This window comes from Seriola dumerili, unplaced genomic scaffold, assembly GCF_002260705.1.
Source record: "Seriola dumerili isolate Sdu_G_001 unplaced genomic scaffold, Sdu_1.0 BDQW01000089.1, whole genome shotgun sequence".
Classification (NCBI taxonomy): domain Eukaryota; kingdom Metazoa; phylum Chordata; class Actinopteri; order Carangiformes; family Carangidae; genus Seriola; species Seriola dumerili.
In genome coordinates this window covers 201,750-219,085 of record NW_019174344.1, presented here as the reverse complement: position 1 = coordinate 219,085, position 17,336 = coordinate 201,750, and the positions used below count along the sequence as shown (strand labels likewise).

Below are 17,336 nucleotides of genomic sequence, written 5' to 3'. Positions count from 1 at the left end.
ATAGGGGCGCTTATGGACTCAAGCCAGGCTGAACACCTGTGAGCAAGGGTGCACTGGTAGGATGAAGTGCAGGAATGGGATATGTGTATGTGTATGTATGTGTATGTGTGTGTGGGAGGTGAGGGGGGACTGGTCACAGCTGGGGTGTAACAGGACAGCCAAACCCATTGGCTATACCTGTCTGTGCCTGTCTGAAAAATTCTCTATGATGAATCATAATTACTGGTCTAATGACACTACCCGATCACATTTGTACATCCAATGGGTAAACACTGTTTAGTCAGTATTGGTGAATGGTTGGCATGAAATGTAACGACCAGACACGCAATGTGTACTGCTGCATGACTCCAGGCTGGAGCTGCTACTGACGCTACCTCAAGAAGCCAATGGGCCTGATGCTACTTGAGGTGGAATTTAAATTAGCTGATTTAGTGAAGTACTTCATGTGAGAACAATTTTTAAGGCACCTGTTTTTCTAATTCATTTTGCACTACTACCGTATATACTTTTCAGATGGAAATACTGTACTCTTTACTACACTACAGCATATTCAAAGCTGTAGTTAATACCTTTTTGCAGGTAGCATTTTACATATGCCACATAACTCATGAAATATGATGCACTGTTGTAGTTCAAACTGCATCACTTGACTGCATCCATATAAGGGTTTTTAGGCTTGATACTACAGAGAGCAGCCTCATCAGTAGTAAAGGAAATAGTCTGATATATTACCTTAGCAAAATCATACTCTAAATATACAAATGTTTTGTGTGTAAAGTCTTAATTTGTAAACTAACTTGTAACTATAACTGTCAAATAAGAGTGTAGAAAGTATAATACTTCCCCCTGAAATGCAGTGGCTTATAATGTAGCATCAAATGAAAATACTATCGTAAAGTAGAAGTGGCTTTCATTTAAATATTTGAGTAATTGTATTTAGTTACGGTAGTTTCCACTACTGGGCACATCATAGGAACAGTTTACACATTATTTAAGTCTTGATAAAAAATTTACTTGCAATAAGTTAGTACATTTTACTTAACATGCTTTTGGACTTTAACATTACACTGTTGCTAACACTGTGTGGTATGTGTATTGTTAATTTCCCCTTGAGAATCTGAATACTTATTTCTCAATTGATAATGACATTTATCAGTGGCTGAAGTCCAAAGCAATAAGTTTATTCCCCGTATTCCTATAAAAAATATTTAAACGGAGCAGACTCACAGGTGAGGAAAACCAGTGAACATATTGCCTTTGAGCAAGTCATGTGCTCATAATTTCTCTCCAAACATATTGAGGGGCCTTAATTAGATCAAGTTGTCATGAGCATATGGTTAAGTAACCTGCTATTCATATTATTTCAGCTAACTAAAGGTGCTTTAAATGCGCCTATTGAGTGAAAAGTGTGGATCAGAGCACTGATTCACATCTGTTTTCCAGTTGTACTGCACTATTATACTGTTTTATTAATGTTTCCATTTTAAAATATAATAACAGGTTTGCAAACCAGTTCCAGATATGTCTGCATTAACACATGGCTGTAAATATGTCCTATCTGTGTAATCTTGTTATTTTTGCATATTTGTCCAGTAAATCTGATCTGCGGTCTCGCCTCGTTCCAACTTAGGGAAACATTTGAAACCTTCCCAACACTTTCCCTCCCTCCCCGTTTTCTTTCGTCCAGAGACTGCACAGCAGGACCCCTGTCTGAGGGCTCAACCGCGCCTAACCTCAGCTTGAGCGTTTTACAACAAAAGACAACAGCTTGGAAAGTGTTTTTCAGTGGACTTACATGGGAATTTAACACTGGACTGGAAGAGAACAAAGGGGAGGGACGGTCTGAGCTGATGGACTCGGAGATGAGATAGCGCTCATAACCGAACCCATCTCCCCATCCTTCCCCGTGGTCGGACGGACGGTTCTTTTTTCTTTCCGGATGATGTAACTGTTTTATGACAGACCGAGCCGCTCACGAAGTGCTCATATTTTCCTTTAATTATCAGAGCACGGTGATATCCAACGACAAGCCGCATCCTCTGGTTTTAAGAGCCCACGTCTAGGTTTCTGTGAGGGGGCTCAGCTCAGCGGGACGTTGCGCAGTGCTCAACTGGCTGTTCCCCGAGGTCGGTGAGCGGTGGTAAGTGTCTCAACTACGATCACTACCGGGGCTCGTTACTTAGAAAGTACTTAATTACTAGTTTGAAAAGTAACGTTAATGGTGCACTTGTTAGCTAATCCTCCTCCGACATGTTACGTTACTTTCTCCTCACTTTCCCTCCGCCAGTTAGCTAGCTGATGTTACACTTGTTAAAATGACGGTTGCAACTTCTCCCATCGAAGTAACGTTAACTCGAGCAAAACTCAGAATTTGCCTGTAAAAAAAAAAAAATAGGGAAACCGCAGTTGCCTGACCTATATGACTCAATAGAAGTGGATATTCTGCTTAATGAAGAGAGAGTTCTTGGCAACTCTTTACATTGTATCCGCCGTTAAACAGAACTGAAGAAAACTAACTGACGTTAACTATTACGTTACGGTACGTTACGTTACGTTACGTTACTGCAGACATTTACGTTACGAGAGACTATACTCAAATTTAATCGTCTCAATAATGAAAGATACCAAATATACTTTCAGTTATTGATATTTTGTAGTGCGTAACATACGCATATCGTATTTGAAACAGTCACTAATTAGTTCCTGTAACGCGTTACCACTTTAACTGTTTAGTCTGCAGAGTATGCTGCCTTTGAAGAAGCTTAACAGGGCCTACAAACCCATTTACACCATTGTGAACAAAATCTAAGCCTGAACTCTTCAGAAAAAAAAGAAAGAAAAAAAATGACATTTATTAAACTAAGTCCTTCCCCCCTCACAGCAGTACATCCCAGCAGCCCCTTTATGTTTGAAACCTAAAATATAGCCAAGGATGGCTCTGTCGATTGTCTGCAGGCAAGGTCAGGTTACTTGTGTCAGAGGCATATGGAAGTGCTGAAAAGTGTAAAGAAGTCAACGTGGGTGACCTCTAGCCACTTTTTTATAAGCAGCAGGAGAAAACTATGTTGTAGGTTGTAAATGACGTGACTGCTTGAGGCATTTTTAAAGAAGAGAGTGAAAGAGGGCATAGGCAAGCTTTGTTATTAGTCAGGTGATATTGAGCAGACATTTGTCTCCTTCTCCAATCATATTGTCTCTCTTGGGACAATATGAACCCAGTATAATGTTGTTCTCTCTGCAGCTGATGATTTAGATAATTAAGAATTTGTCTCTTTTAATCATTCAAATGAGTCAAACCTAATAACTGGACAAAATATGAGGCACTTGGACCTCCGGATTTCAAGCTGGTAATCACCAGGAAGTTGTCAATCCACATCAGCAGGGATATGCAAAGTTCATATTTCATATTATCTGTAAAACCAGACGATATCTGAGCAGTAGACACCAGAGGACATGTCAAGACTTTGTCAGTACTCTTGTGTGTGTTTTTGTCTTGAAAAAGGTTAACAGAGCGGTAACATGCTGTAGTTTTCTGCCCCTTTAGGTGCAGTCATGTGGCAGAGGATTCAGATTTGCTGCGCACTGTTTGCACTGTATTCAGCGGCACCGCCTGCACACATCAACCGCCTGGCGCTGTTCCCTGACAAGAGCGCCTGGTGTGAGGCCAAGAACATCACACAGATAGTCGGGCACACGGGATGTCAGCCTCGCTCTATTCAAAACAGGTCAGGATGAAGGCCCTCTCTGTCTGTCTCTCTCTCTCTCTCTCTCTCTCTCTCTCTCTCTCTCTCTGTCTGTATGACAGTCTCTCAGTGCAGCTAAAAAAAGGATAATGCAGAAATGTCTAGACGTCAATAAGTTACATTTTAAGTAATTCAATTCAATTTGTAGGGCTCATTCGGGTTGGCACTGACAAAGTGCTGTCAATGCTGTGGTTGGTACAGCAAAAATATCAAGGAACTTAACTTAAAGTACACAATACAGTGATTTTGCATGTTGCAATCAATTTACTGACAACATTAATATATTTTGCCCTTTGTTTGAAAAGTGCTGTACAAATACAATTATTATCATTATTATGTGTGAAAATCAACTTCCAGAGATGTGTCTTTTTCTTACTGTCAACAAATCCCATGAAAAGAGCAAAATCAATAATGTTGTAGTCTGTCTCACATTACTTTCTGACTTCTTTACCATGTCTGTGGCACTCAGCTCCAAGGCATTTGGGAACTACTGGAGATGTAAATCTTTAGACATGGGAAACATGTCTAACAGAGTAGTATTTGGGAAGAATACACATTTTTGTCATATTTATCATGGTTTTCATTTTTAATCAGAGGTTGACCGGTGATTCACCTTATGACTAACAACTCTTCAGTTTGTGATTGTGTGTTTGGCCTGAGGCAACCAGGCATCCTCAGACTTGGTAAATCAGTTCAGATTTCAGACTCTGTTTTTTTCCTGCAGCTCTTGCTTACACAAGCATGAGTGCTCTGGTCGTGCAGCTGAACGAAGCATGCGGTGTCTGTTGGCACAATGAAAATAATGCACTCTCTCCCCCCTTTTGCAGAGCTTGTCTGGGCCAGTGTTTCAGTTACAGTGTCCCCAACACATTCCCACAGTCAACTGAGTCTCTGGTGCACTGTGATTCCTGCATGCCTGCCCAGACTCAGTGGGAAGTGGTAAGAGTTATTGCACATTAGCTCATGTAGCAAGCACACACCAACACTGACTTGTCAAACTCACACGAAAACCACAAGTTTCCAGCATGAAAGATAGCAACCATGTACTGTTCACGACCAAATAAAAAGCAGAGGAAAAAAACATAAATCCAGGGTTTTGAATAGATTTCTGTCAAAATTTCTGTGGTTCTCCATAAATTTAAGCCCATATTATATATTCTTCTAAAGTTCATTGTCCGTTTTAGCCAAAAGGATTCCACTCTTGTGATAACAAAAGCTGTGTGGTGAGGTGTATGTAGTTTGGAAAGCTGCCAGGTAGGCTGGGCGGGTGGGACCCCAGGTGAGGTCACCTCATGTTACAGTGGAAAATATTGTATCTCTTGGAGTGCATAGCTGTTACCTGATAGATTAATTATTTTTCTTACTATTTTTGTTGCACAAGAAAGGCCAGAGAAAGTGCATTTACAGTCTCACCTTACTTTTAATTAGCTGGAAATGGATGTTTATGTCCCTGGTTATGATTGTTGTTGCAAGACTTTAAACAAAATTGAGTTTGAAACAAAACAAAGTCAGCTCTCATGAAAGGGGATACTGCTCCATGCTGTTTTGGCATTTGTGGTAGATCTTGATAAAACTGCTGAATGATCATTTTCTGTGGAAACAGTGAAGGGAAGTTGCGTGAGGTCTGGAGAGCCAGCTGAGCTTGAGCAACAAAGAGATTTACTGGGCGAGGGGTTAGTAAATTATCTGTTTATTTTATATTTATGCTTTTCTAAATATTTTTTATTCAATTTCAATACAGTCAGACAGTACAAACTGGTACAATACATATACAATCAGAAAATACAACACGTTTAAACAAAATTAAGAAGATAATGGCAGGTGGACCAAAAACAGTGTGTAATGTGTACAGTGTACATATAAAAATAATAATTCTCTAGCGGGAGAGATAGAAAAAAATCTCAATTAATCACTAATTACACCATTACACATGAGATATTGGCTGAACACAAACAAATAAATCACAAAAATACAAATAAGTAAAAAAAGGTAAAAATGAAAAAAAAATTGCCTCTCCTTACCAAGTTAACAATTGATTAGTGTCAGTGTTACTCACTTATTTTATGTTCTCAGACCATTTACTGACAGTAGTAATAATAACAAAAAACAACATACATACATTAGTCCCTACCATTACATTTATCTGCATCTATATAAATTTTTCAGTATATTTTTTATTATAAGTTCTAAAGGAGAGAATGTATTTCTCTCACCTTTAGTGTTTTTAATTAAAAGCAACATAAAAGATATACTGTATATCAAAAATATAATGAACAAAAATAGAATATTCAGAATAAACACACCTATATAAAAAAAAATAAAGTTCAGTTCCTGTTAGGAAAAAGTGCAGGTATACACAAGGCCACTAAACATGGTTTTGCAAAATCAAGTAGCCTACGACTTGGTATCTGCAGATATTAAACCAAAGCATTCAGCTCTGTCTTTTGATGTGTTTATATGTATTAATGTGTATTTATGTTCGTGAACAGGTGACTCTGGAGTGCCCTGGCAGTGAAGACTCGCCTCGTGTGGATAAGCTGGTGGAGAGGATCTTCCATTGTAGCTGCCAGTCCTGCAGTAAGGAAGGTGCCCAGGAGGGGGCGGTGATGCAGCTGTATCCAGCAGACAACGGCCTGGATGCTCCGTCTTTATCTGACACCCTCAGCGGGGCTCAGGCTCACCCTCTGCCCCATTCAGACACACACTCGAATAAGCATGCTCACCCACACACAGACCATCACACACTACCACATACATCAGACGGAGGGTAGGTTTGTCAACTGTTTGACTTTTTCTGTCACTTCGCTCATCTCTTCTGCCTTCTCTTCTCTCCTCCACGCTGCATCGTTTGTACCAATCTGTAGTATTGTAAAGGCACTTTGAAAATAAGACTTCACTTCGTGTTAAAGAGTTTCTCTAAAGGCACACACATTCACAAAGTCATGCTATCAGACTACACACTATTGTATATAAACTCTATGCACTCTTTTTGTTTGCTGATTTACACATGCATATGTGTGCATTTGTGCATCCAGACATGACTATAGCCTGTTAATAAGCTGTAGTCTCATTACTTTTAATCTGCTTTGAATGCAATAAATTCTGTTATTGTGATAATTGTCTGTGTGTCTTCTGTAATTGCTAGTTAGCTGTCCCATTTTCTGTCGTAGTTGAGTATCACAAGAAATGTAGTTTTTTTGTGTTGAACCAAGGGAATACCCACAGCTACTTTTCTCTTTTCACTGCTTCATTGGCCTGAATCTGGTCTCACGATGCCAGAGAATTTAATGAGATGTTGTGATGTGATTCCACAGAGAAAGTTTTACCCAGATACTTTCACTTGTTTATACATTTTGTTCATGATTTGTCTGCTTTTGAAATAATACGGTTCCCGTTTTCAAGTTTGTCTTGAAACGACACATGCCAATATGTACATTAAAAGTTATTGGTTGCTGTAATTATTCCTGCTGTTCATACTGATCATGAGATGATCCCTTATTAGTGAGAATGTAGAGTAAGAGATGGGAGACTAAATCCACAGTCCTCAGTCAGTGTACAAATGCATTTTAAAGTCAAGCTGACGTTAATATCAAGTCATATCTTACCAAGTCACAGTCTTTTTAGTACAAAATTTGTTTTCAGACTTCTACAGACACTGTTTACTGGCTGACCTGCAGCGGAACAACAGTAACTGTAAGAGAGAATTTCATATTAAAAGGACTAACTTTGGAAGATATCCACTTGATTTGGCTCACACAGACTGCTCATTTGGTCCCATATCTCCAACACTACAGTCATGTTAGGAAAGGATCTCTCTACAGCGAGTGAGGAGGGGAGCTATCACCGCAGCTAGTAACTTTCAGTGTACTGCATTGTGTTAAGATAGACTTGAGCAAAGTGAACATTTTAAGGCCATTACTGATACAGAATGGAAAAGGTAGGAAGGATTTAGTACTTTTAATCAAGGTTACAATAATTGTCACTAAAAAGAAAGTGACCAATGTGTCATTTTTAAAACGAGACGCTCACATTGAAACATTTATCTTGGTAACTGATAACTCCTGAAACAAATTTGAAACAGTGCTCAATTGGCACACATCCAGCTAGTTAATACTGTTACTGTGGTCTGGATGGAATACCTGCCCACGTTTTCAATTTGCTTCGAAAGACTTGTTCTATCACATCTGAAATCCTGTGTTCCCACTTCTCTGGACCCCCATAAGTTTGCCTACTGCACAAACAGGTCACCAGAGGATGTCATCCCACAACACTCCACTCTACCCTGACCCACATGGACAATCCCAACTCTTACATTGACCTCAGATTTCCAAGCTTAGCCAGCTCAGTATTAGCAAATACCTCTGCAACCGGACTTTGGACTTTCTGACTGACAGACTGATCTGTTAAGTTAGATCACCTCTCCTCCTCCACTCTCACCCTGAACATCGGCGTGCCACAAGCCTGTGTGCTGAGTCCTCTTCAGTACGCCCTGTTCACGCATAGTTGTGTTCCTGTACATGGTTCCAACGACATGATCAAGTATGCAGACGACACCATAGTGGTGGGCCTGATCAGAGGGGATGACGAGAGAGGCTACAGGGATGAGGTCCAGCACCTGGCCACGTGGTGTGCTGACAACAATCTGGCCTTTAACCACCCAGAAGACCAAGGAGATCGTTGTGGACTTCAGGCGAGCTAGGAGCCTTGTACTCGCCTCAATCTACATCAGTGGAGCTGTAGTGGAGCTTGTATCAAGCTTCAGATTCCTTCTCTGACAATCTCACCTGGTCACCCTGAACTCCTCCATGCTGATCAAAAAGGTGGCTTTACTTCATGTGGAGCCTTAAGAAAGCTCACTTATGTCCCAGGATACTAGTGGACTTTTACCACGGTGCCACTTAGAGCAAATGCACTAACTGCATCCTAGTGTGGTATGGTGATCACCAGTGCCCAATTGCACACCACTACCATAAATGCCGTCAGGGCAGGTAGAAATGCATTATCAAGGACTGTAGAATATAGCATCACTTATGTTGTAGTTGGCCTACTTACTTATGTCTGCACTTACCTGTATTTATACTGCTCTTTTTCACTTCTGGTTAGAGGCTAAGTGCTTTTCATTGCCTTTGTATCTGCACTCTGCACAGTGACAATATAGCTGAACTTAATGTAACATAGAAAAGCTTTTTCTGCCAAGGAACTTGGAAAAAAAGTGTTACATAATTATCCAGTTTTGAGTAAGGGTACAGTTTAACTTGCAGTGAATGCAATAACAATATATTAATAACATATTAATAATTAATAAAGCTTATTTGTATAGTGCCCTTCTTAGCAAAGATACAAAATGCTTTATAGAGAAGCAAACAATAAAGACAAAGAGAAATGCAAATATAATATTGAAAATAATAATAATAAAATGATAAAATAAAGGTCTCAAAGACAGACATTGAGATCACCTAACTCTAGATTACACTAAAAAGGTAAAAACAGGGGAGAATATATTGCATGTATGAAAAGGTAAAACTAGAAACAGTAAATTTGCATACAAGCTATCTTACAGGATAATGTTTATAATACTACATGTTTCACAATCTGGACCTTACAGTAATAATTATATTGTGGAAGGTGACATGATGTAACTCATTATAGTAACACATAATAAATAATGAACATTAATAACATTCATTTAATCACATTAATTACTCAATGTTGCAAAATGTGCCAAGGACAGGGCTGTTGAAATGACCTTATTATCTCTAAATTATGTAATATCCAACAAATCCCACTTAGACTGCAAAGTTGAATGCTTATGAACAATAGATAGATAGATAGATAGATAGATAGATTCACAGGTTCATAGTTGGTGGTCATGTGCTACTTGTTGACTTGAAGTGGCACTGAACTAAGATGAATTACCATGGCAACCTGCAGAATGCTGTTCAGTAAATGGATGGTGAGCGATCTCATATGTGGCACAAGGCTGTGTGACAGAATCATAGGTGGACACACTAAGATTGATGTTCCTACAAGGAAACAAAAGGAAGATGTTAAGTTCATGCACTGCTGGGTTAAGTAAACTGAACTCCACACAAACCAAATCAATTGCACTCAAAAAAAGAAATGCTGGAGAACATTACTGTAGAAATGACTGAGTTCACGGACGGTCCAGCAGATGTCAGTAGATGTCACAGGATCTGCAAAGATTATATTTGTTGTACACCTCGTAACTTCCATCTCAACTTCTCAAAACCAGACAACAAACCAAACATCTTCCCCCTCAGACTCTCTACAGCATCTCTCATCCCCTCCATGAATTATTCCCTCTGTATCTGTACATCCAGACAATATCTTTCCTTCCATTTCTCGTCAGCTCGGCCTCGTATCCTCCCATCTTTTTTCTCTTGTTCTGTGTAATTAAATTTGAACAGCGAAAGGTTGACTGTCTGTCTGTGCTGCAAAACAAATCGATCATCCCCTTATCTCACAGCCACACATCTGACAATGCTCTGAGGTTAGTGAGAGGCAGACGGCAGAGTGAGAAACTCAGAGGGACATTTCTGAACACATCACAGTGTATTGCCATGTATTTGTCAAGCAATTTTTCCCCTTTAAACTTTGACCATGTTCTGTTCTTGAGCTTGGCATCTTTCACCTGGTTTAAAACACGCCTAATTTCTTTCCTCACAATAACTGTTTTCTGATGCAGTTTTAGGTGTACTGGGTGATTCTGATATAATTGTAACTGTGTAACTGACTGGGAGAGTGTCCACTCTTTACAGCATGTGACCTCTATGAATTGAAGTGCATCCTAATCTAATTTCACTGGAAGTTTATCTGATTATCTGACAAACCTGACATATTTTTACCCATGTAAACCTTAGAAAAAGGTCATGTAACATGATGAACAAGCCTAGGCTACAAGGAGCCTTTATAATAATTAAGTGTGACAGCATTAGTGTTACATATTACATAGTGTATCAAATAAAGTTTACAGAAATAGCAGTACCATTTCCTAACAAGGCACAGCTCTTTTTAATTTTTATGTAAGTTGTAACTAGTGGCTTACTGAATGGCATTTACTAATACTACTTCTATCAGTTACTAGAGCATTATAAGAAAAATGTTTTGGTTGCCAGGTTGTGGAAAATCATCTTGGTTTGTTGGTGTTTATATTTTCAATTTAATATAGCAGCTATACAATGTAGTTCTAAATGTCAGTAATCCATGTGTGCTGCTCTCTCGTATTCTACTGGCAGGTCAAGCTGCCAAGTATCTGCTGTTTGCTTGTCTGAGAGAAGGACTCACATGCAGCTCATTTTACATTACACAGTGCATGAGGTCAGGGTTAAAGAATGGTGTCACCTGGCACGGGGCTCAATAGACTCACACAGCCAGATATCCACAGCAGGGTAATGATAGCTCACAACATTTCACAGGAACGTGTAGGCCTAATACACCCCACACCTTAATTTGGTTACTTAGGTTATGTATTTTTCCACATTATTTTGTTGTTAATTTTTGCTCCGCATGTTCCTGTAGGGGGAGGGTCGTGGGGATTTGTTCGTGTGTGTTCTGTTAAAAAATTTGAAACAAAAATATTTTTCATTTAATATAACGCCCTTTATTGTTTGTTTGTTTGTTTGTTTACGCTGGAAATTGAACTGTTGTGCGGCCGCGTGAGCGCGCACTTAACGGTTCTGCGCGCGGTCTGGAGTCGGTCGCTCCCACAGACTCACAGAGGCTCCTCACAGCAGCATCACCTCAGCAGCGCAGGGTTCAACTCACAGGTGCTCTTCTCTGCTGCTGTTTATAAAAAATAACCTGCCACTGTAAGTCTTTATTTAATTCTGTACAGAAACTATAAGCGCTCCAGGTCGATCACTGGGAGACGAATTCAACAAACACACCCAAGGAATTAACGGGATTTGTACCTGGAAGGTAGGCAACGAAATTCAAAGCTTGTTGTTTCAAGATGCGCTGTTATTGATTACACGAGGCGACTACACTGTGTGCATGCAGTAATTGCTCATGGCAGCTTTGTTTAACAGTTTACAGACAGAAAAATCAGAGTAGCCAAGTCTAAAATAAACACAACATACACATTAGTTTAGCCACCAAAGCTAAAAGAACAAGGGATCTCACAAAGAGCAACGAGTTCATGATACAGATGAGATGAAACTGCTGTGAAAGGACTAGAACATGTGTCAAGTCCAATAATGATGCTGATGCTGACCAGCTCTGGTGTGCAGCTCAGCAGCTCAAGTCGCTCAGGTTAAAAGGTTCCGGTCAGATTCCGTTTAAAAAGGATCATATTGACATACAGTACGAGCTTTAGTGACAAAGCCCTGATGGATGAAATCGATGGGAAGACAGCTAAAGTGTGTGTGTAAAGTCAAAGCAGGCTATAGGTCCCTCATTTACATAGTCTAATGAGATATTGGCTTCCTGGGTGGAAAGAAGAAGAAGGCAGTATGTGGGGCATTGTTCTGTCACTGGTCTTTATTAAGGTTTTAAAATTCAGCATACAAAAAAGATGCAACTGAAGCAAACAGCATCCAATCTGCAGGGGAAAGTCCCAAAACTGTTGTTTCTGAGTGTGAGTCAGTCTAAAAGTGTTGATAAACTATGAAATGGTCTGATTAAAGATGCAAATATTTTTCAAGAGCTGTATTTACCATCAGTTTAATGCATATTTTCAATATATACACAATCTAAGTAGGTACAGTAATATTTTGAAAGCTTGTTAAAGACACACAAAGAGTGGGTCTTTAACACAGGCAGCACAGCGTCACTCTGCACCTCACCCATGTTATATGTATATCATTTATTCATTAAATTAACTCAATAAATCAGCAGTCTGAGTCTGAACAGAAGTCACCCAGAGTCTGCTTTAAACCTTTCCTAAATACATCCCTCTCTCTTTTTCCAAGATGTGTGGTATGGACGTGGATCTGGACGATGGCGGTTCAGGGGAGGAGGAGAAAGAGGAGGAATTCTGGATCGGGGAGGGGGTGAAGATGCTGCCCCCTCCCGTGGCCCACAGTGGCGGCAGTGCATGGGGCAGCCGCAGGGGCAGGTGTGGCTGCGTGGCCTGCGGGGCGGCTCTCATCCTCTGGAACCTGTGCATCGTCTTAGCGAGCGCTCTGCTCCTGGCTGTGGTCTTCTCTGTGGTGCTGCTGCCTGCAATGATGCTGCTCTATGCCGGTTTCCTCTGCCATTCAAGGGTGAGTTGTCAGCAGATATTTCTCTGTTGTTTATTCCCTTTGTAGCAAGGACAGGCTAAGAGGAAACGTTTACTGTTATTCTGGTTGATGGCTGATCCACTGAAGCGATTTGAGATCCAAAATTCAGGCTGTAAAGTTGAATCTGAGCTAATCCTGCCTCTGGATGATTAGTCAGAGGATACTGACTTTAGGTAGAAGTATAATATCAGACACAAGATACTGTTTACTAGTGGCAGGTATTACAATGGTTCCCAGAGTGCAGTCTTATTCCAATGCAAAATAATGGGATAAGGATTTGGGACACCTGGAGAATGTCAGTGGACAAGTTGTCATCATGCAAATCAAACCATAAGCAGACTGAACTCAGAGGAACAACTATTTCTGTGTAAATCCCTACGATGTCCTGATTTGTTGCCTGCAAACATCCAGACATCAGTGTGGGAATGACTGTACTACTGTAGCAACAAAATTCCATGTATATAAAAAATATTAATAATCTGTGAACTACTAATCACCATGATGGACAATTCCTTGAAAGCTTTGTAATCTAGGCCTAGTGGTCAAAGATGTGTAGCATGTAACTTCTACGTCCCCAGTTCAATTCCAGCTCAGGACATTTCCACATGTCCTTTGTCATATCTGTCAGTAGGCAAAGGCAAAAATGCATTAAAAATATATATATATTTTTAAAACACAACAACTTGTAGTACGTGCATTCAGGTGAGGTTTTAAAACACTGCTTCAAATTGCTCAATCCCCCATTTGAGTGCTGGAAGGACCCATTATTGCATGTGATCTCCATCTTTATCTCTCTCAGTGGACAATTGTTTGCTAACATTTACCATTTAAAAGGTGATGTCAGTGTTGTGTTTGTTTTCGCCCCAGAATCAGTCAGTGCAGGTTTGGGAGGTTATGCCTCTGCCCCAACATGACAGTATGATAACAAATCATTTACAGTGAGGAAAGTCTAGGCAAGGAAGACCATGTTATTTGTGGAGAATGTGAAGATAATTTCAGACAGTCACAGCCTTGAGGGAAAGTGTTCTTGGCAGCATAATTCCTACGCCTGTACCTGACACTTTCTACACAAAGTTGTTCAGGATTATTCTTCACGTTTGTGCTTATTACTTTTTATTATGAGCAGCAAGCCCATCCAAGAAGATGACAACTAAACTGAAATGTTGAAGCTTGTCAGACAGTGTTCCCTGTAATGAGGTGAAGAGACATGTGCAGCTGTCTTTTGTGAGAGGCAGAGAGATCATCAGTAAAAGGTGGGGAGTGTAGATGTCATGTCAAATCACGCTGTGAAGATCTATAGCCGTGTCCTTGGTTCACCTGACAGGTCATAACGTGACAGAACAAAACAGACAAATTAAGAACATGCGCGAGGGTGCAACGAGACTATAATCATGATTAGGGCAGAGCGCGTGTCAGTTCAGAGCAAACAATTGCAGACAATGTCCATCAGGGAGTTCCTCCTATTGTGGCGACAGACTGAACATGGAGAGAGGGACCAACCGAGAAGTGAAGACTGTCTGATTTGTTGCCGGCACCAACTGTGCACAGACACACTAACAGCACGACGAGGAGGAAAATGCACTCAGTAAGAGCACAGTGTGCACTTGACAGAGTTGTGTGTGTGTGTGTGTGTGTGTGTGTGTGCGTAGCGTGTGTGTGTGTGTGTGTGTTAAACACTACTGTTGCTAGGGCTCACAAGAGGAAATCATTACACAAAAAACTATGATCTCACCCCTTGCACTTTCTCTCGTTATCCATTCATTCTTCCCGCCTCTTTTTTTTAATCTTTTCTTCTCTCTTTCTCCTGCCCTCCCCCGTCTCAGGTGATTGACAGCTCAGAGGGTTAGTGACAGCCCTGAGCCACTTCTTATCTGAACTGTAGAGGGAGACTGGGAGAAACTCTGTCACACCCCACTACCCACACATTCCCACATCTGTACCCTGAGCATATGCAAACACACACATGCACATACTAATCATACTTAGCCAGCGACGAATTCTACCTGTGACAGAAGAGAAAAAGCTCCTGCTGAAGCTAAAACATTCATTACGTCTTATTGTGATCACCTCTGTGTTTGTCCTTGTAGGTCCTTGATGCCCCATCCGCTATCTGCCGTTACCTTGACGACAACAGCTGCTCCGCCCTCATTATCCTGGGCTTTGTGATGATGTCGCCACTCGTGGTTGTGGCGGCCGCAGTCTTCTGCGGGCTTCTCCGAAGGTTTCGACTCCTGCTTCTCATTCAGCCGATCTCACGTGCTTGGTACCGAGGGCGGCTGCTAGACTGGGTGGGCAGCGTCCATGCCTGGGTCTGATCAAAACAGAACAGGAGGCGCAGAGGGTTGCAGGATAACAATCAGGATTGATCAGAAAGTTAGATCAGTGTGATATCAACCAGAGAGGAACAAGGGGTAGCGAAATTATCAGGAGAATCATAGAATATGATGCAAGTCTATACAATAGTCCTATAATGAATCTAAAGCCGGAGATGAGTTTTTGTTTGTCAGAGAAATGTCAGATCAAATAGATGGTAGCCTGTTAAGGAATAGATTAATATTTTGGGAAATCACTCTTATTTGCTTGGCGAGAGTCTACAACCAGCAGACAGTTAGCTTAGCTTAGCATAAAGACTGGAAATAGGTGAAAACAGCTAGCCTGACTCTGACCAAAGTTAAAAATTTGACTACCAGCACCTCTTAAGATCACTATTTAACACGTACCTTATGTTTCCTTTGTTTAATCACTATGTAAACAGAAATGTAGCAACAACAAGTTGTGGTTTTATGGGTGGTCATGTGCAGGACTATTTCTCAGCCAGGACCAGTCACTTCCTGGAGTCTGTGCTGTCTCTAGCTGGCAAATGACAGGACTCCATTTTAACACCTTGGTTTTTGTTCAGATTAAACAAACAAGATATAACGTGTTAATCAGTGAGCTTTAGTGGTGCTGGTAGGTGGATTTTATTAGCTTAAGACATATCCAAGATAGCAGTCCCCCCTTGTTTCCAGTTTTTGTACTTAGCTAAGCTAATTGCCTCTTGTCTCTAGCTTTATACATCAGTGAGAGTGGTATCGATCTTCTCATTTACCTCTCAGAAAGAAAGCGAATAATTCTGTTTTCCAAAATGTTGAACTATTTCTTCAAGACCAAGTATTGTGGTTTTGCTGAATTGGATTGTATACAGAAATATGGCTTTTATTTTGTCTACCCCCTGCACATTTCATATTGTGATTTGTTACAAGTACAAAAAATAAGATTGTACTTAAATTCATTGTAGCAATTTCCACCTTATTTTGCTTTGGAGTAGAAACTGGCTAATTTTGTGTGATTCATAGAGTGATGTCTTTGTACGTTAACCCCACATTGAAAAATCACAAAGTTTCCAAAACATATCCTGCACTCATTTTATCTGAGAGAACAAAATGCATCCTGGGACAGTCCAGAGAGAAAAGAACCACTTAAATCTTTATGGAAAATAAGTGTAGGCTGTTACACAAATAAGACTCAAAGAATTGTCATTTTGATGAAGTTATAATTTGAGTCACAAACTGGTTTATGATGGTAGAATTCAATTAGACTTTGTGTATAAAATTGATATTTTTGTGACCCAGCTATATTGACATAGTTACATGTGGAATATTCTCTGAAATGTATTGCTGTGACGTTATTTGTGGTTACGCATTAGAAGTCTAGCAAGAAGTCAAAACATAATTGCAAACATCATATTTGGTGATCTGCTTTGAGTTTAACTTGATCCAGTATTTGGGGCTCATTTTCCTGGGACATTCAAACACTCTGAAAAACAGGGTGGATGATGTAAATGATACAAAGCAGCATATGAGGACTTTAATATTGTCTGTGAGGTGGATTAAATGGAACAGGTTTGAAACAGGTTTATCTGATGTAGCATCATTAGCAGTCTCGTGTTGTGTGGGGGAGGACCTAAATGAAACATATTTAATTTTAGTGGATCTTTTAGATCATATTGTGCCATAAAAACACACTTTTCATGATCAAAACAACAGAAGTTGACAGTAAGACAAAGTAATGGCTGTTTAGTGGGAGCCAGGTATTAAGGAGGGATTTTAATTATCAGACCAGGAACTCATTCTACTGCCTCTTTGCTTTCAGGTTATTTAAATTCATCAGCGACGCACACACACACACACACACACACACACACACACACACACACACACACTGCACATCCTTTTTATCAGCGTGTCTTAGCTCTGTAATTAAGTGTTCAGATTTGAGATTTCATTTCTCAGAAGAAAGTCTTAAATCACATTTTATGAGCAGCAGGAATTACATGCCCTGTGCCGTTGGTATCATACTGAAATGTGTTTAT

General features: G+C 40.2%; 2 protein-coding genes across 3 annotated transcripts; both read left to right on the top strand.

The window, feature by feature from the left end:
* Positions 1-1,678: 1,678 nt before the first annotated feature.
* On the top strand, positions 1,679-7,161 carry nbl1 (neuroblastoma 1, DAN family BMP antagonist). Of its 2 annotated transcripts, none has more exons than XM_022745680.1 (4): positions 1,679-2,140; positions 3,529-3,725; positions 4,571-4,682; positions 6,233-7,161. In XM_022745680.1, the coding sequence occupies exons 2-4, from the start codon at positions 3,553-3,555 to the stop codon at positions 6,512-6,514; spliced, it is 567 nt and encodes a 188-aa protein (XP_022601401.1). In that variant the 5' UTR covers positions 1,679-2,140; positions 3,529-3,552; the 3' UTR covers positions 6,515-7,161. The 2 variants fall into 2 exon arrangements, with proteins under 2 accessions (XP_022601401.1, XP_022601400.1); XM_022745679.1 differs by having other exon boundaries at positions 3,545-3,725; positions 6,233-7,160.
* A 5,512-nt stretch (positions 7,162-12,673) lies between these two features.
* Positions 12,674-15,300, top strand: tmem88b (transmembrane protein 88B). The gene is made up of 2 exons (XM_022745621.1): positions 12,674-12,967; positions 15,073-15,300. The coding sequence occupies exons 1-2, from the start codon at positions 12,674-12,676 to the stop codon at positions 15,298-15,300; spliced, it is 522 nt and encodes a 173-aa protein (XP_022601342.1).
* Positions 15,301-17,336: the final 2,036 nt, after the last annotated feature.

Excerpts from the sequence above, each read along its gene's own strand:
- nbl1 (XM_022745680.1), top strand. The coding sequence starts at position 3,553 with ATGTGGCAGAGGATTCAGATTTGCTGCGCACTGTTTGCACTGTATTCA. Across the intron at positions 3,726-4,570 it reads CCTCGCTCTATTCAAAACAG|AGCTTGTCTGGGCCAGTGTT; the intron begins GTCAGGATGAAG and ends CCCCTTTTGCAG. Across the intron at positions 4,683-6,232 it reads CCCAGACTCAGTGGGAAGTG|GTGACTCTGGAGTGCCCTGG; the intron begins GTAAGAGTTATT and ends GTTCGTGAACAG.
- tmem88b (XM_022745621.1), top strand. The coding sequence starts at position 12,674 with ATGTGTGGTATGGACGTGGATCTGGACGATGGCGGTTCAGGGGAGGAG. Across the intron at positions 12,968-15,072 it reads GTTTCCTCTGCCATTCAAGG|GTCCTTGATGCCCCATCCGC; the intron begins GTGAGTTGTCAG and ends TTGTCCTTGTAG.